The sequence below is a fragment of the Myotis myotis genome, unplaced genomic scaffold (genome assembly GCF_014108235.1).
Source record: "Myotis myotis isolate mMyoMyo1 unplaced genomic scaffold, mMyoMyo1.p scaffold_m19_p_14, whole genome shotgun sequence".
In the NCBI taxonomy this organism is placed as follows: domain Eukaryota; kingdom Metazoa; phylum Chordata; class Mammalia; order Chiroptera; family Vespertilionidae; genus Myotis; species Myotis myotis.
This window is the reverse complement of record NW_023416318.1, coordinates 11,692,405-11,712,973: the sequence shown is the minus strand read 5'-3', so window position 1 is coordinate 11,712,973 and position 20,569 is coordinate 11,692,405. Positions and strand designations below refer to the sequence as shown.

Below are 20,569 nucleotides of genomic sequence, written 5' to 3'. Positions count from 1 at the left end.
CATCATAGCGACCAGTCATTCTGGTCGTTCCGCCTTAACGGTCGTTTAGGCTTTTATTATATAGAGTAGGACGCAATATAATATACTGAGTAACCATACTTGTAAGTGCTTAGAATTGGACTTCACACCTAGCACAATGAATTTAGCCACTTTAATCATGATGATAATGGATAGAGGAAAAAACACAAGACAGAATGTATAACTAATTTTTAATTCTAATTCCATTATTTACCACTTATGTGACTTAAACGAGTAATTTAACTGTGCTAGGCCAAGAACAGTTTTCTGTGAAAAGAGATTACTAAAAGAAAGAATATTCAAAAGCCCTGCTCCCCCTAATATTTTATGATTCTTAATCGCCAGATTAGAATTTTTATAATGGTAACATTAAATAGGGATGGGTTGCAGGAGGAAAGGCACAGGTTTTCTTGTATTATTTATTATATCTGTATATTTATGTCTGCACATGCATTAGTCTAGTTCTTAGTCCCTTATTCCTTCCCCATTGCATTCTTAAAGAGTTATTTTTATAAGAGGAACTTTGGAGACTGGGGAAAGGGAACAGAATATGTACTAGTAAGAGTTGAAAGGAGAAATCTTTCTTTAAGATTTAGTTTGCTTCAGATACTATGTCAGGTGTTTTTATATATATTCTTTAATTTCATTCTCACAGAAACACTGTAAGAATGAAATTATTTGAATGTTTTTAAATATGGAAATAGAGCCCTGACCAGTGTGGCTCATTTGGTTGGAGCATCACCCCCTACACCAAAAGGTTGTGGATTTGATTCTTGGTCACTTATGGGCACATATGTTTGGGTTTCAGGCTCAATCCCCAGGGTGGGGGAGGGGTGTGCAGGAGGCAGATGATCAATGATTGATTCTATCTCATCATTGATGTTTCTATATCTCCCTCTCCCTTCCTCTCTGAAATCAATAAAATACAGGTATTTTTAAGAAAAACATTGAGGCAAGAAAATAAGATGGATTCTACCTGTGCTCTGAGAAAATCTGGGATATGGATAGACTAAAAGTCTAAGTTTCTAATCCAGTGTTAAGGCTCTAAACTACCTCATCTTCACACTGTGGTCTGAGTTATAGGGCTCTGAGAAAATACAGAATCCACTACAGTCGCAAGCTCAGCTTTTCCATCCCCCATAATTTAAAATAAATCAGTTCTAGTCATAGGTTAAAAACAAACTCTTCATTACACCTGCTACAACCATGGATAAACATGAGCTCCAGTTATAGCATTTGCTTCTGGTTAGATCATTTTGGTAGATGCAACTTACGTAACTGTGTGAATGACCAAATTTCCCCTATAAAACAAAAGGAAATTCCTCCTCTACTTGTCCTCTAGTTTAGATCATGAGGCTCTGGTTACAGTTATTTATACTCCTCCTCATAATGTCCAAAACTACTGGGACAATGTATTAAACTAAGTTTTCAGTATAGAAGGCATTTTTAAAAAGTAAAAAAAAAATTTAAAAATTTTAAATTTAAAAACTGAAAACAAACAAAAACCTGGCAGTCACAACCAAAATAGAAAGGAAAAGGAAGAAAAAGATGTAAGTGATCTGATTCACTACATGAGATGAGGGAGAGAAGATTATAAATGCCAAATCCAGAGTTCTCAGTAATGGGAGAAATTTGGCATAATTATACAAAGAAACATTAAAAGGAAGAAACAAAATATAAAGTAAGTTTCAGGAAAGAAAACTGCCTGTCCAACATCATTATGAGAGATGGGGTCTGTCCATCTGGAGTAGAGACCACGCGAAGGAAGGAGGGAAAGACCGAGAGGTGAGGTAAGAGTTAAGCCAAGGATAGAATATGGAAGACTGTATAAGCCAAGTTAAGAAATTTACTTTATTCTAAGAACAATGAGAAATTAAAATAGTTAGAGCACAGTTTTGATACAATTTCAATTGTGTTTAGAAGGATTACTGGGTGTTATATGGAAAATGAATTATTTCTTATTCATTTTACCACAGCTTAATAAATAGTTATATTAATTGTGATATCGAAAGCTGTTTAAGTGAGATATTATTGTTAAAAAAGGAAAAAAAAGCAAACACACTTGAGAAGTTCAATGTTCCCAAAGTAAGCATTTTGAAAAACAAATGCAAACATGTCTAGGAAAAAAAATTTAATCATTTTTCCCCTTGTTTTGTTCAAAGCCAATTGATATGTATGCCCATGGGTAATAAGGTCACCAGGTTAAAAGAGCAATATGACAATCATAAAAAGTTAGATTACAGCTACTACAAACCAGGGCCCATTAGCCCATACTACAGGAAAGTTATCACTATAAATGGCTTTTCCTGTGTCCTTATCAATGCAGTGCACAAAGTATCTCACCCTCAGCTTTTCTCTGTGATCTATGTAGTGTTTACGCCTATCTAACCTCACCAGGCACTTGGTGGGTCAGTGAAACTAGAGGCCGTGAGATACGGCAGGAGAGTGATGGAACAATCTGTTAAGTGTCAGAGATGGACTAGGAGTCACCAAATATTTCAGGGCAAAACTTTCCACATTAAAAAATAAAAAAACCTCTCGAGAAAATACTTAACATACATTCTATGGCTCAGAAGTACTCAAGATCACTATGGAAACAAACGAGAAAGCTTCCAGGCTTCCAGCTCTGTTCTTACAGTATAAGCTGGCTTCTCCACACTGCAACTTGCATTTGTCTTAGATAGTGGGCCCAAACAGATGAACATTCTGGGGGGGGGGGGGGGGGGAGTCCATTTAAAATGAAAATTTAAAAAAAAAAACAGTTATAAAGATCATTAAGAGGAATAGTGTCTAAATATCAGCACCTGAAATATTAGTCACATAAAGTTCTTAAAAAATAAATTTCAAGTACATGAGCATCAGAATTCCTTCCTAACATGCCATTCCAAAGGATTTGAAAATGCTACATACTCATTTCAAATTACTGTTCTCAGGAAAGCTTTTCCATTAAAAGTTCAATGTTCTTTTCTTATTTCCCAATGAAAATGTATATATTTCAAATAAGAATGATGGAATTTTTTTTAAGAAACCAGGCCTTTATACTGTCCCTTACAAAGCAGCTTTTCTCTAGACCCATTAAATTATAAACTTTCTTTAAATATATTTTTATTGATTTTTAGGAAGAAAGGAAGGGAGAGAGAGAAATACAGATGAGAGAGAAACATTGATAGGCTGCCTCCTGCATGCCCCTACTGAGGATCAAGCCTGAAACCTGGGTCTGTGCCCTGAAGGGGAACCGAACCAACAACCTCTTGGTGCACGGGTAGACACTCAACCGCTGAGCACACTGGCTAGGCAATTAGAAACTTTTTGAAAGCAGAAAGTCTCCTGACCATCTTTACATCTTTCACTGTAAATAAATAAAATTTATCATGGTTATAATTTAAAATGGTTATTTTTTTGCAGATCTTCTCAGAATATACTTGAATGTACCAATATGAACTATAAAAAACCCAAAACAGCAACAGAGTAGAGTTTCATTGACATTTGAAACAGGAGCCTGCCTCTTTTTTCTTAACAGATTAACTGATGAGACTGGTGTTCTCCAGAAACATATCTTTAGAGACAACTTTAAGCAAATCTGGAATATTAAGCTCTACACCTCTGGCGATGCTAGAGTTCTATCTACAGTTTCCAATTACGTGTGACCCGCAAAATAAGGTGATGTTTCCCTCTCTCTTTCTTTGTAACACCATCTTTGAAAATGCCAAAGAAGAAAAAAAAAAAACCACACACACACAAAGAAAAACACCTTGCTCGCAAACTAGGCACCCAGAATCCTGCACATAGGTCTCATTCTCATTTGTCTTAACTTCTACCATAGGAGGAGTAAATGACCCTGCTTGTATTTAACACCCAGATGGAATATTTAAATGTTCACTCAAGTGTCTTTGTAAAATATTGAAAGAGTTTAAATAAAGGATTTTCACTATAATTATTTAAAATAAATACAACTCAACAGTCTCAACATTTATAATAGAATCAAAGTAGCTCTAAAAAAACTAGGCCATGGTAAAATACAATCAATTTTAATGAAAACTAAAAAAAAAAAACCAAACAGAGCTCTATTTACCTATTAGAATTCACTGTCAGATCAATGGTTGGTGAGAAGCACTGACAAAAAACTACATGAAGTTGATGTGTGAATTTTTTTCATTTGCCAACCTACATGTAGCAGAAACGTTTTGCTATGTTTTTTAAATGGGGGTCTCATTTTTTTAAATCAGTAATATTAAAATCTGACCATTAAAACTACATTTAATTCTTCAGATTTACTTTAAGTCTATGTTCCAATTTTTGCTGCTAAATTTGCTAGACTATTAAACAACAGTGCCTTTTGATAAAAGTTCAGGAATAAGAACCCTAAAACTCTTACCTCTGGTGCCAACAAAACTATTTCATAGCATGATTCAGCGTAAGGCCAGTTTCTACCAAGTAAGGTGTTTTCTTCATATTTAACCTATAAGTCACTTACTTAATGTAGTCAAATTTGTGAACAAAGTATTATATGAGACTGCTGAACAAAGTATTATATATAATCCAAGATAATATTATTATAAATACATATGTAAACAACAACCCTTCAACTCCCATTATACAAGGGGATCTTTTAGTCTAGCTTTGAGAATGCCAAAACTATTCACTTTCCTTTAGTTGAAAACTCCAGTATTTATTTCCCAAGTGTTTTACTAAAATAGCCGATTGCTACCAAAGTTCTCTAAGTAGTTTCACTAATTCCCTGAACACCTCAGAAAACATGTCACTTAGAACTGCTTATATCTGTCCTTTTTTCCATTCACCACATCCTTTCCTTGCTATTATCTATAGCTACACACCATGAATTTGTAGTCTCCTCCAGCTGTCAGTGCAGACCATGTGAGCAGAAACCTTCAGATTAGAAAGAGAGAAATATGTTCCAGGAAGCTTCCTGCTCACGCCACCTCACCCCATCCCCTGCTCCAGCGATGATCTTGAAAGACTGTAAAGAGCTTGTGGATAAGTTCTAGCTCTGCTGCTGATTCACCTCTCCTAATTATAGCCACATAAAAAGAGATATTATTTTTTAAAAAATATATTTTATTGATTTTTTACAGAGAGGAAGGGAGAGAGATAGAGAGTTAGAAACATCGATGGGAGAGAAACATCGATCAGCTGCCTCCAGCACATCCCCCACTGGGGATGTGCCCGCAACCCAGGTACATGCCCTTGACCGGAATCGAACCTGGGACCCCTCAGTCGCAGGCCGACGCTCTATCCACTGAGCCAAACCGGTTTCGGCAAAAAAGAGATATTATTAAAAGTAAGAGATATTATTAAAAGTAAAATACTCTAAAACAACACAATTACTCATGTTCAAGAAGATAAATTACTGACTAGAGTTCTCATAATTATTCCTAAATCTCTGCTCTGATCCTTCCCAAGTAGAAGAATTCAGGGGACAAAAGTGTTAGTTTAGGTGCTAGGCTAATTTATTCTTAACAAAAAAAGCAGGTGACCAGCTTGCCATGGATAATGGCTGCTCAGAGAATAAGGATTTATGATACAGAAATAAGGTCACTTTGAAATATGCTTTCAAATTTAGATTTTGGCAAGGCTTCTAAACCTAAAAAAAAAGGCAAGGGAGTCCTTAGGAGACATAAAAGGGGACACTCAAATGGAACTGGGGTGAGCTTTTCTGAGGCACAGGTCTATAATCAGTAGATACCTAAAGCATAACTCGCCTTGTAGTTCCCTTTAGATGAGGGATTCTTTCTAGGTCTATGATGGATAAGACTCAGAAACTAGGGAAGCCTCTGAAATTCTAAGCAAAATTCTACATGCATGTACCTATGTGCATTTTGTCTGGGGGAAAGGTTCACAGCTTTCATCAAACTCTCAGAGGCCCTTTGCCCAAGGAAGTTAAAAAATTATACTGAACTTGCTAGAACCTTTGTAATAATGAATTCAATGCACTATTGCATTCTGCATGTCCTTATATCTTTGGCCGGTTTACAGTCTTCTTTAGTGATCGAAGGGAATTAGATACAACTGAGGTTCTCATAATCCATGTAATACTGAGGGGCTGCTGCTTACTAAAAAAATTCATGTGTTGCTATAATTTCTATCCCTAAACCCAAGATGTCAGAAATCTTTAAAGTAAACTTTTTATTATAGTATAACACACATGCAGAAAAATACCTGGGGGTAGGGTTGTATTTACAGGTTTGATCCCCAGTCTCTTAATGACACCCAAGTTCTTCTTATGGGATATGTGTGTGTGTGGGGGGGGGGTATCCTTTCAGTGATAGAAGGGTGAGTGGGCAGCAAATTTGGAGAAGAGTCAGAAAGATGTTGCAGTATATAGAGGAGCTTAAAAGTACATACAAATCTTTCCTAAAATGAGCTGTTTTCAAGGCTTGGAGCCCATCAACATGACAGACATCACTGAGTTGATAGAATTTTTTAAAAAATCTGTCAGACAGACTGGTTTCTTTTCTTCATTAAACAGATAGTCCACCCATATTTTAAACTACTACTCCACCATGTACAAGAATCTCAGATTATTATTATTCATCACTTCCATTCCAGAAAACATTTTAGCTTATTTTATCCCTTCTTAAAAATATTCTCTTTAATAACTGTAAAATGTTTTATATCCTGCCCCTTACCTGCTCATCTCTAAACTGTATATGAAGAGTTAAATAGTAAAAGCTGTTTAAAATAATTCTATAAAATATATCTACCTTTGCCCTGCACACTTCCATTGCATTACTACATCAAGGACCAAGTCTCAATTAACCACTATCTGACCCTTGTTCACTTTCTTCCCTCCCCTCCTCCTGCCAAAGTTTGCCCTTCCTGCCAAAGTTCAGCACTTCCTAGAAAAGTCTCACTGCCTGTTTGATATTGTACTTCACTTTAGTCACCAAAGGAAGAATTTACAGGTGCTTGGCCCCATCTATAAGACCATGACCGAAGTCTGACCTCCTGTTACAATACGTGAACTCCTGCCCTACTGATAAGGCTGGCAGATATAAGTAGGATTTTTCAAATAATCCTTTGGGAATTTATAAGCAGCACAGCCATAAAAGGGGGGTGAATGGAAGGTCGGTTTCACTAAAAATAATAAATATTGCCATGTTTATTCAAAGTGTGCCTTGTTATCCTCCAGGCCAAAAGTTCAGATAAACACTATTGTAAATGACAAAATATTAGAACTTTTTGTTACTTCTGTTATGATCCTTCCGTTGGACACCAATAGAACTGTTTTCCCTCGTCTGAGTCCCAGCCCTGATATTGTATAACACTGCCTGAGACTAAAATGCTGGATTCATTTGCGGGTCAAAGGAGGGCAGGTATCTTTCAAAATCAAAAACAAGCATTTATTGAGTACTGAATGCTAGGTGCAAGGGCTAAAAAAAGATGAATAAAACATGGTACCTGCCCTAAAAGAGCTTATACTCTATTGAGGGAAAAGAGTACATATTTAGAGTAATATAATATAATATAATATGCACTAATAGAAACATGGACTGAGTCCTATAATAGTGCAAAGGGGATGGGGGCCCACCGTGGTCAACCTGAAATGTCAGGAAAATTTGCTGGTATGAAATAAATATGAATTAGTGAGTTAAAAAGAAATGAGAATAGCAATTCAGGAAGTAGGACTAACATGAGGAATGTATGAGAATGTATCATGAAAGCTAGGTGGTAAGCAGCAGAAATATGACAGACAGGAAATGGAAAACCTTCTAAACTACAACATGCTATATTATCTTCTATAACTCTATATTTTATTCCACGGACAACCACTTAGAGAATTTTCACCAGTAACATATATGTCAAATTTGCATGACAGATAACTGTCACAAGAAGGAGAAGTGAGTTAGTGGTTTATGCTGTAAGGTAGAGAACAGTTAGTTTCAATAATCCCTATAAGAATCTGAACTAGGGCAACCATTTTAAGATGGGAAGATCAGATGAAGTAAAAGAAATTTTTTTAAAATATATTTTATTGTTGTTGTTTTTTACAGAGAGGAAGGGAGAGGGATAGAGAGTTAGAAACATCGATGAGAGAGAAACATCGATCACCTGCCTCCTGCACACCTCCTACTGGGGATGTACCTGCAACGAAGGTACATGCCCTTGACCAGAATCGAACCTGGGACCCTTCAGTCCACAGGCCGACGCTCTATCCACTGAGCCAAACTGGTCAGGGCAGATGAAGTAAAAATTTTGAGATCAAGGTAACATTTGTAAGATTTGGAGATCTGAATATGGTATGAGAAAAAGGAAGAGTCTAGGTTTCTGCATGGTAACTAGGTAGATGATACTGTTATTACCTGGGCTCACTGTAAATTCAGAAGTAAGTTTTACGGTGGTGGTGGGAACAGTGAGTTCATTTTGAAACATAGGGCTTGTGCTGCCTATGGAGTATCCAAAAGGTATGGTTCAGTACACTATATACTAAAAAGTGCAAAGCTCAAGGAAAAGCTGAGAAATACAGATACAGGTTTGAAAGTCATTAGCACATTAAACCATGAAAATAGGTACTATCATTCAAGAAAGGAAGGAGAGAAAGAAGTGGAAATACTGAAGGACACAAAGAAGTAAAGCCCACAAGGACCAAAACAGGTAACAATTCTCAAAAAGGCTGGTAGAAGAGAAGGAAACATATTGAGACGAAAGACGAAGGGATTAAGAATTTTAAGAAGGACATTATCAACAAAGTCAAAAGCAGCTAAAAAGTCCAGTAAGATATAGACTGAGGGTGGTGATATGAACAGAAGATAAATATACTGAGTTGATGAGAAACGAAGAATGAAGAAGTAAAGAGCAGTATTGGAATGGAAAGCAATGAGAGGAATAAGGTTTATTTTCTGCTCAGTCCTAATTTCTTTATTCCCAAATCTAATATTAATCTTAATTACATCAGAATGTAAGAAAATATTTGTTACAAATATTTATATTAAATAATCCACTTTTAAATATCTTTGCCAATATTATGAGGACCTAACCTTCACCATACAAAATACAAATTACTCCTTTGAGGATGAGGAAACAAATACAGAAAAGTGACAAATTACAGCCCCCCAAAAGCTTTGAAAAGAGTCATCCCTAGATGTTATATATGGTCTGGCCCTTACTTTAGCAAAGGAGATACCTGAGTTATTAAAGTCCCTATAAATCTGGAACAGCAATGTTTAAAAGATAACCATGCATTCCAGGAAAATATAGAGCTGAGATCTTACCACTTTGGAGAGTTATATCTTTTAAAAATCAGAAAATATGGGAGAGAAGGTCTGTTTCTGCCATATAAACTCTGGCTCATTAAATTGTTACAATAAAGTTATGAATATCAAATATCTCATCATTACAAAATACCACTGTGTAGAATTTATTTTTAAATGGGCAATTTAAGGTCTTCCTGTTTAGTCTTCACAGTTTAGGACTATATAGTCTTTGTATACTTAAAAATGTACAGATTTTAAATAATTGATTAACTTTTTATGTTGATGGCAGAGATTAGAACCGCTATTTACATGTCTATACTTTGTCAAATACTTTTTAAAATACTAATTTTGTGTCTAATAATCAGCATCAGAAATAGATAACTTTTGTTAGCTCAACTGTCCTCTAAATGCTAATTATGTGCCACAGTCTGGTCCAGGCACTGTTCATACAATACCTATAACTGCACTAAGCAGGTAATTATTATCACATTCCCCATGTGAAAAGCTAAGGTTTAATTCCGCAAATAAATTACTTCAATACTCTTATGAATCACTATTAGAGCTCTCACTTGAGGAAAATTTGTTAAAATTTCAATATCATAAAATCTGACAAAAACTAGCATGCACACAGTAATGAGATATAGTGCTGTCATATTATAGTCATTCAAAAATTATAACTTCTGCCATGATAGATTGTAATTTCCTTTTAAAGCAGAAGTTCTTGACTTATTCATTCATCCTTGCTTCTCCAAACCCATTTCATGCAGAAGAGAAAATCAGTGTTTATTGAGTAAATAAGTAAATGAATAATAAGGTCAGAGTTTGCATATGTTCAAACAAATGTACTGCATTCTTTAGCTACCACTTTCCTATTTATTCATTCAACTAATAGTAAGGAACTACCATATGTCAAGGACTGTTGTTTGTACTAAGAATATAACATTAAACTAAACAAACTATCCATTTTCATAGACTTTACACTATTTAAGAGGAAAAAATCATTTTTGCTATTATGAGGCCTAACATAAACCTTAAAACTTGATATGTGTGAATATAGTTCTTATTCTAATGACATTTGGAAACTGTGAATTCCTAAAACCATACATGCTAATGAAGAGACTAAATAAAATCATGGAAAATGGAATCAGGATGATAGGGAGGAAGAAGCAAGTTGTATGGCAAAGAAAAGAATGCATATGACTGCACATGGGATTTCTACTCAATTTTCAAGGAATAGATAACTCCTATCTTATATAAATAATTTCATAAAATAGAGAAAAGGAAAGAATGTTCAACCATTTTAATGAGACTATTATAACACTGACTTACAAACCATATAAGGACAATACCAAAAAAAAAGAAAGGAAAGTATAGGCCTGTGTTACTTATAACCATACATATAAATACCGAAAATAAAGAGTAAAAATAAATAAATAAATGAATAAACAAATAAGACTTAAATTCCACAGGATGTTAAAAAAGCAGTAATACATCCTCATCAAGGTGGATTTATCTAAAGAATACAAGGATGGTTTAGTATCAGAAAAATCTATCAATGAAATTTATCATATTTATAAACTAAAGGATAAAAACCTCAGAATTATATCAATATATCTAGCATACAAATTCAATAAAATATGACATTCATTTATGTTTTTATTTTTAAAAATTCAGGAGTCTAGGAATAACTAGATGAATCTTTACCAAAAACCTACTGTAAACATCAGTTAAGAGAGAAACTACAGATACATTCTCTTTGAGATAAGAAATCAGACAGGATGCACAATATCACCTTCCTAAACAACAAGGTAATAATGATCCTGGTGAATACAATAAGACAATAAAAAGAACAGTGAGCTATACAAACAGAAATAAAAGAAACAAAATCAATATCTACAGACATAATGATCAACTATATAGTAAGCTATCATAAACTAAAAAACAAACTGTAATAAAAGAGTTGAGCCAAGTTGCCAGGTGTAAGGTTAACATATAAAAATCAAGCATTCTTCAATATCAGCAATAACTAATTAGAAATAAAGTAGAAAACAGTAACAAAAATTACAAGTATTTTACTATTACCCGAAAAAAGAATTCCCAAGCATTCTATGTTACTAGACATAGAAAAAGCTCAATTAAATAATTTAAAAAATCTTATTCTTTCATGAATGAGATGACTCAGCATTATAAAGTATCAATTCTACCCAAAATTTATCTATAAATGCAATCAATTAAAATCAAAATCTTAGAAGTACTTTTTTATTAACTCAAACTGATTCTAAAATATATATTTAAAAGTAGAGGTTGATAATAGTGAAAGCAATTTAAAAGAGAAGAAATGAGAAGAGACTTCTTTTACCATTTATGTAGATATGTTAAAAAACCAAATGTAACAAACTATAGAGCTGAAAAATAGATTCATATAAATATGCATATTAGGGTATTGCAGAGGTACTACCAGGAATCACTGGAGATGTACAAATTATGTAGTAGATGAGATTCGTAAAACTGAATTCATCATACAGAAAAAAATTAAGTTCGAGCTATACTTCACAGTATATAAAATGATGAACCCAAGCTAGATCAAAATTGAAATGTGAATGGTAAAATGTTAAAGATAATGTAAGGGAATGCTCTATGATGTCAGAATATAAAGGGATTAATAAAAAAAAAAAAAAAAACAAGAAATACAAAACAAACTACATGAAGGGTTACAATTCATGGACTTGATTATATCAAAATCAATAATTTCTGTTTCATGAAAAATAATATAGACATAGTTTAGCGTATGGTGCCAAACTGGAAACAAATATTCACAGTAACCTAAACTGTTAATATCTACCATATATAAGAAATTTCTGAAAGCAAAAAGAGAAAACTAAAATAAGAAATCTTGAGAATATCATTCTAAGCGAAATAAGTCAGACTGAAAAAGTTAAGAACCATATGATCTCACTCATCTGGGATATAAAACTGAAAGCAGCAAAGGAATAAGCAGGAAAAATAAACAAAAACTCATAGACACAGATAACAGTATGATGGTTACCAGAGGGAAACAGGTTAGGGAGATAGTAAATGGTAAAGGGGATCAAATACATGGTGACCAAAGATCTGACTTTGGGTGGTAGGCACACAATGCAACATACAGATGATGTATCATAGAATGTACACTTGAGACCTATATAATCTTATTAATCAACGTCATCTCAAATGTAATTTTTAAAAAAATCACTGAGACACAGAAACAAAACAAAAAAACCCTTTTCACCTACTTTATATATAACAGGCTAGCCATTTCATAGGGAAAAAATTATATTTATTTTTTAGGTGCTTTACTAGAAAAAAAATGCAATACAAAATTGAACAAAGGTTAAAGATAGGCAGTTTAAAGAAGACAAACCTTAAATGATTAGTAAGTCTAAAATGAGAAGCACAATGTTACTAGTAATCAGAGAAATGCAAATTATAACAAAGAGCTGTCATTCAATATCCATCAGGTTAACAAAATTTAAAAATTAGTGAAATTAAGTATTTTACATATTCCTTATGACCCAGAAATTTCATTCCTTGGTAAAGAAACCATAGAAACGTACACACTAGTCCATAAGGGTATACTATTTGTTACAGAAAAATGTTAGAGGCAAATTTAAGTTTTGATCATTAACATAATAGATAATAACAACAGCAAATACAAACCATCAGTTAATTATCAAGCAGAAGTGGGAGGCAATGAGTTAGATATACAGACAATAACAAGAATAGATATATTAGGAATAGTGCTGAATTTAAAAAAAAAAAACTACAAGAAGTAAAACTCAATCCATAAGACAACACCATTTGAATTAGTTAAAAACACCTATACATTAAAAAAGTCACAAATTTTCAAGGACACAATCATGACCATATGTTAAACATATTAGAGTTAGTTAGGGATGGGAGACAAGTGGGCTTATGGATAAGAGACAAATGGAAAAAACATGATAAAATAAAATACAAAGGCGGCTTTGTATGAAATGATGATAATATTGTGTCGCCAAGTAAGATATATATGATTTCTGTAATTCTCTGTACATGAGAATGAAAAAAACTGTCTACTTATTTTAAAGCCTTGATACATATCAATCTATATCCTGCTTCATCTTTATATAACAAGGAATGATAAAGAAAAAGAGTAGAGAAGGAGAATAGACAGAGAGGGGAAAAGGGAGCTGGTGGACAGCAAGGAGAACTAAAAGAAAGGAGAATAGAAGAGAGGACGTTACCAGCTCTTTTCTCAAACTAATGGAGATCACCACCAAATACTGCAGGCCATAAAATCCACAGACCAGCCCTAAATGATTTGCTCAGTGGATAGAGCGTCAGACTGCGGACTGAAGGGTCTTGGGTTCAATTTCGGTCAAGGACACATGCCCAGGTTGCAGGCTCGATACCAAGTTGGGGGCATGCAGGAGGCAGCCAGTCAATGATTCTCTGTCATCATTAATGTTTCTAACTGTCTCTCCCTCTTCCTTCCTCTCTGAAATCAATAAAAATAAATACATATTTTTTAAATCCACAGACCAGTCCCAAACTATCTGCAGTAATGGCCTAGTGAAAATACATTAAATACATGAAGAAAGAAAATGAATAACAGACTGGACCGGGCAATAAGATACACTCAAACTTATTTCGCTTAAAATGATATTAAAAACAACCTGATAGAAGCTTCACTGAACTTTGCTATAAAAATTATCAATGATGGGCTTCTCTCATCAATTTGTCTTTCATGATACTTTAACTTCATAGTTTAATTTTTTTTACTGACTTTGTATATATCTGTGTGTCTGCACATAGGTGTACAGATGGAGATAAATTCTAATTCATTTATTAGAATACCATTCACACCTATAAAATTTCCCCCCTTTCCATATGCTTTGTATGACAAAAGGAAAAACTGTCATCAAGAATAAAAAAGTTTTTACATATACTAATGTAATATGTAAATATAGGCTATTGTTATTTAAATAACTACATTATTAAATTAAGAACTGAAATCTGAACATGTAACTATTTTTAGGTATAATCTACAAACAGGTTGACATAGAAATTAATGTTACTAGCTAAGGCATATTATATGGCAACCATAAAAGGTCCAAGAAAAAAAGATTTTTTATAATTAATACTCCTTAAGTAATAGTTTTCTGTCCTTACTCTTAATAAATAGAAAAATATCAAAAATGAGAAAGCAGAGTTTGAATTCAATATATATCTTTATTAGGCAAAGCCAGATAAAGACTCACCAGGACAGAATATATGTGTAGACATCGATAAACTGGAGAGAAATCCACCAAATCTTGGGTCCCAGGTACCTGCAAAACAATCAGATTGTCACAAAATATTCAAACAAAGCTATTAATAGCAACTGCATTCATTTTTACTACTCACTGTAAGAAAAAGATACGGAAATATGCTAGGAAGAAGAGAGGGGCAATCATATAAAAAATAAGATGAAGAATGGAAAAGCCAAACCTAGAAGTAATATCAGCAAATGAACAACGCCTAGAGATTAAACCTATACATCAAAAGAGAAAGTAAAACAGAAAACATAAGGTAAGAACTGGAGTAGAGTCGCAGTGCTAAAACTGATTTGTTATGTGACCTGACAAAAGTAAATCACAATTTACTTTGGCCTTAATTTCTTCAACTAAAAAGGAAACTACCAGTTGACTCATAGAAATTTAGTAAGAATAAAAGGAGACTATGAAAGTAAATATTAAACAAAACAAAATAAAGCATAAAAGACAAAATAACATAAGAAATATTTTTTTAAAGACCTAGCTGAAGTTTTTACTGTAACACTGGTAAATATATGATTGATCAGAATATAAGCACTTCTATGTTTATCGGTTCAAATTTATTGACAATTTTGTTCATTTGCTTGCATCCATGAAGGCAGAGATTACATCTCCATGTTTAAGAATCTCATAGTGCTGTGTACTCTGTAAGCACTCAAACAAACTTTTATATGAATTCAAAGATTGCTAGTAAGGTGCTCCAGATCCTACATTATGGCCCAACCAGCATTATTGAGAAAAAAATTTACAGACACATGGGGACATGTAGTTAAAGAAAAAGTAAGATTCAAAAGCATATCTTAACACAAAATGAAGCAACAAGTGACCATTGGGGCACTTTTACTAGAAATGACCACATTAAAGCATTTTTGACTGAAAAGTGGAGATCTGAAGGAAATTTGTCTTTCCAGAAAACCAGACCCTACCAGTGAAAACTACAGCTAAGCAAAACACAATCTCAAAAAAAGGAAAGCTAGAAAAACTTGATAAAATCAAATTTATAATAGTATTTACACTACATAAAAATTAAACATGCATGTGAAAAAAAAAGACAAGAAACATTAAAAAAAAAACTTGATCTGTATAGGAAATGATTTAGAATAAATGATTACAAAATTATTTATTATAAATATACTAGAGGCCCGATGCATGAAATTAGTGCAAGAGTAGGCCTTCACAGCTGCCACAGCTACAGCCCCGGCTTTGTCCGGAAGGTTGTCTGGAAGGATGTCTGGTCTAATTAGCATATTACTCTTTTATTATTATAGATTTACAAAAAGTTAAGGATATTTCCTTACCTAATTTTGAATAAAAAATTCAATCACAACTTTGTTTATATGTTCTTTGTGCAATTTATTCCTTTTATTTTGCTTTGCCTCAGACCTATAGTTTTATTCAAAAGGAAACTGCTTCAAGCATTCTTCAGACAGAGCCTTGGCCCTTTCACATGTAGGACCCATCTTTATAGAATAAACTAGGGGCCCAGTGCATGAATTCATACACCTTGAAAGGAACTGTGGGACACGAGGCTGTGGTGGGCACAGGAGCGGGTCTCGGCCCATCGTCCACACCCCCCTCTGGCCCCTCCCACTGTGGCCTCTGGTCCCCTGTCTGCCGGCAGCCCAGCTCCCGCTGTCACTGTTCCCATGCACTGACAGCGCCAGTGCTGCTTGCACCAGCTGACAGCGCAAAGCGATTGGGGCCAGTGCCAGCAACAGGTGCAAGTGCCGGACAGGCCTGCAGCATGCAGGAGCAGAGAATTTTCAGTAACCACCAGAGGCTCGACCCAATGACAGCTACCGGCACCCCACCTTGGTCTGGTGCCCCTGCTCACTTCCACCATCTCACTGCAGTCAACACCCACCATATTCCCCTGGTGGTCAACGCACATCATAGCGACCGGTTGTTCAGTTTTTCAGTTGTTCCCCCGTTCGGTCTATTTGCATATTAGCCTCTTATTATATAGGATTATTATATAGGATATCCACATTAGGAGACAGTTTCTCTACAAATCTGTGATGAATAAGCTAATGGGGCCCCTTACTAATTAATGAGCTAATAAGACTGGTTTACCTGGGACATAGACAGAGAAGACAAAGGTCTTTCCTGTCATCTCCAGCAAATTTTTACAACAAAAACCATTTTCTGTGAGGCTGTCTTGACATCATCACACTCAACTTCAAACTGCTAAGTGTTCTGACCTGGAAATATTGGCTAATTCTTAGCTCTGAAACCATAATCCAGTTAAGACCTCCTGCTTTGAAATCGAGACAAGAAAAGATCTAGACAAAAATTTAGACAAGAAAAGTTGGAGCAAAATGGGGTTTCAGTTCACAAACTTTACCCCAACTTCAAAATAGCCTACTATGTAGAAATCATTTTGCTTCCTTATGTGAAGAACCAAGCAGAGTGCAGGAGAAAGGTATGTAAAGCATGCACTGACTCATGCTGCTTTGAGGGAGAGGTGTTTTCCCTACTTTCACTAATGAAAAAGAATCACATCTCAGGGAAGGCAGAGGAAGAGAGCAACCTGCACTGTACGTGAAGGAATGCTACATGTTTGGAAGGATAAGAAATGAACTTTCAAAAATCTAAATAAATGGAGGTGGAGAAGAGAACAAAAGGCAGTTTTTCTGACTCACGTAAACAGGTCTGTTTTAAGAGCCACCTTTTGCTCCCCATTTAAAATGCTAAATCTCTGTCAAAGCTGTCTTCATTCTTCTTCCCCTCCTGTGCCCCTCCCTTCCCTCAAGTTGCAGGAATGATTCAAACGGGGTTAGGTTTCAGCTGGGGCAGAGGGAGGGGTCCAAGGACACTTTCCTAAGCTAACAATGACTGTCTCTAATGGTTTCTGTCTCCTAACAAAAGCCATGACTCTGTTGTTATCAGCTTCATCTAATTTTTCCTTTCCAAAGTAAATAACACGGCCCTTGCATTTTACACATGTCCAAGTTTGACAAATCATTATTGACTGAGGCTATAACTGATAAGAGATAACTTTGTGGTAGGACGTTGTCATTTCCTCTCATAAGGGCTTTCTTTCTGAGATACAGAAACATGATTAAAATAGTTAGACATTTCCTCTGCCTGGCAGTCAGGAACTCAAGACATTAAGATACTGGAGTCTGCATGTTTCTAGTTCAAATAGATCTAGGAAGATATCAACCGCAGCCACAAATAGTATAGTCAAGATTATTCTGCTTTTTTAACTAATTCCTTTCCTTATGAATTCACACAACATAATTTCAACACCAAGGACAGCAGCTAATTCCCTATATAGTTTCTGAATGGAGAGCATTAGTAGCTTCTATCAGCTCAAACCTCTATATTTTCAGAGAAGCAAAAAATAAAACGTTAGATTCTGTAACTAAGAAATCGATGCCTCAGAGCACATTATAGTATTATATAAACTAAGATATTAAAGTAATATCTTAGTGAGAGACTTTAGGGGTGACTAGACTACAACATTCAGAGGTAGATATAAGGAAGGAAACTACTACGTTCTACAATTACATAATCACATAGCTTTTAGAGATCATGTATCACTAGGTAACAATTTATATGACTAATATTTATCATACAAATAACTTTTACATTTGTATGATAAGTATTAACAGCTTCCATCAAGGCAATAATTCTTAATTACTGTCTGCAAAAATATTTGTTGTTAAATAGCCTTGTATCCTATCAATACATCAGCTAGCAAACAAATTTTGCCACTATACAGATGACTAAAAAGAGTCTGTATACAAAAGAAGCTCTAAAGTAAGAAAGTAAATTTATAAATAGGGTTAATGAAAGGCACACTGGAAAAAACAGTCTTATAAGCCTCTTCAGACAATATGTTTTGAGGAAGATATAAAAATTACAAGTAGAGCCTGGCCTGGTGGCTCAGTTGTTTGGAGCTTCATCCCATACACCAAGAAGGTTGTGGGTTCAATCCCTGGTCAGGGGGGTGTATGGGAGGCAACCAATCCATCTCTCTCTCTCTCTCTCTCTCTCTCTCTCCCTCTCTCTCTCTCTCTCTCTCCCTCTCTCTCTCTCTCTCTCTCTCTCTCTCTCTCTCTCTCTCTCTCATCAATAAGAGCATATCTGTGGGTGAGGATTCAAAACAAAAAAATTCCAAGTAGAAATGGGAATACTGGAAAAGAAACATGAACGTTTAATTATGAAAATTCTTGCAAAATACCAGGATCTGACTTTTATGGTGTTTTTCTTTTTTAATAGTATCTTAGTTCAGGTCCAAGCCTCTGAAAATTTAAAGGTTAATGGGTAAGTTCCTCTCATACAGAATAAAGAAAATGATTTAACTTATTAAAGAAAAAAAAAGGACATTTTGATTTTAAAATAAATAATGGCACTTAAGTGTTAATCAGATAAATCCATTTAATATTTTTAACACCCCTGTCCCCTAAAAAAGGAGCTATTTCTACTATGTTAAAAGACTCACTAGTGAATGGGGTAGGGAAAAAAAGTCTCCACAGGTAACAACCGGATAAATCTACCTGCTTTATTACTGGGCAAGCATACCATTAGGGAAGAACAGACTACAAGAAAAGATTGCTTGCCGCCTTCCACTCAAGAGTAGAAGCCAATGTACTGAGAAATTTACCTCCGCTGCTGAGAAAGATAGTGCATGAAAACAGAAATGCATTAGTGCGCGCTAGCCCTGTTGTTCGCGCAGCTGTCCCAGGAGACACACACACCATTTATTTCTCTCTTATGAAATCTTTCAAAGTAGGTGGATCATCCAAAAAGAGTATGACAGAAGTTTGCAAGGAATTTCGACTGCTTCTCACTAATTACTTGAGCCATTCTCCTTCTTGAAAATACTTTTGATTACCACTTTACACAAAACAGTTTCTGGGTGCACATTTCTGAGCATTAGTTGGATTCAAGTCATTAAAATGTACCAGGCATCTTTCTGAAGGGAGACAACAACAAATGATTAGCTGAAGGGGCATTGCCTTTGCATTTAGAGGATCAATTCCGACTGCCCATATTATGTCTGGAAGCCAGGAAATACCTGGCAAACATTTTTCACCAGTGTACTTTTCTGTCCTACTTTGCTTCCACAACTTCAGAGAAAAGAAGGATAGAATTCATTTGGACATAAGCTTTCATAGAGCTGGATTGAACACCAACAACACACCCACAAACTAGGGGCCTGGGATTCTAAGGGACTACAAGTAACAAAATTGTAAAGGATTTTCTAATTCCCTGAGCAGAGCCCTAGCCCAAAAGTACCAGATTTTGCTATAGAGCTTCTCACAAATTATTAGGATTCTTCCTGAGAAATCCCTACAGAGATTACCACTTCATTTATTCAAGTGTTTGCACTAAGCAGCATAGAATAAGAAAAAAAAAATCACCATTTCTCTTTACTGAGACACTGCAAAAAATTTTGTGACCAAAATCGAAAGATAATCCCTCAAGAATTCTTTTCTTGAAGCTAAACACTGGGGGGTGGGGGTGAGGGGTGCGGAGAATTCAACTGGTTTTTATTTAACAACAGTCTAAGAAATTGTAAACTGTTAGGTAAAAAAGATAATTTAGCACTAAATATGGTATTAAGTATAAAAGTTTTGAGAGGAGGAAAAATTAAGGTAATCCAAATAATAAAAAATAATGTTATGATATTATAGGTAAAGAACTAATATCCCCAATATATAAAGAACTCATTAAAATTGAAGGAATAAAACAAAATCATTAGAAAATTGGGCAAAATACATGAGCAGAAAGTTTACAAGGGAAAAAATAATAATACAAATAGCCTTCAAACTTATAAGATACTAAATTTCACCCAGAGTAATAGGAAAAATAATAAAAATTTTACAAAATAAAAATATACAAAGATACCATTTTTTATCTATGCAACTGGCAAACATCCAAAACCTAACAAAATACTCTCTTTAAAGGAGCTGTCAGGAAATAGGCACCTCTTACATTGCTGCAGAGCAGAGATTTAGGAAATGGTACAACCTCTATGGAGCAAAATCTGGCTTT

General features: G+C 34.8%; 1 protein-coding gene across 6 annotated transcripts in view; it reads right to left on the bottom strand.

Moving 5' to 3' along the window:
• Positions 1–20,569, bottom strand: part of EXOC6B (exocyst complex component 6B) — a 537,234-nt gene that overhangs the window by 285,539 nt on the left and 231,126 nt on the right. For all 6 annotated transcript variants that reach the window (XM_036334133.1, XM_036334135.1, XM_036334136.1 and 3 more), the window contains one exon: positions 14,510–14,578. In XM_036334133.1, the coding sequence (XP_036190026.1) occupies positions 14,510–14,578 (69 nt within the window). The remainder of the gene's footprint in view (positions 1–14,509; positions 14,579–20,569) is intronic.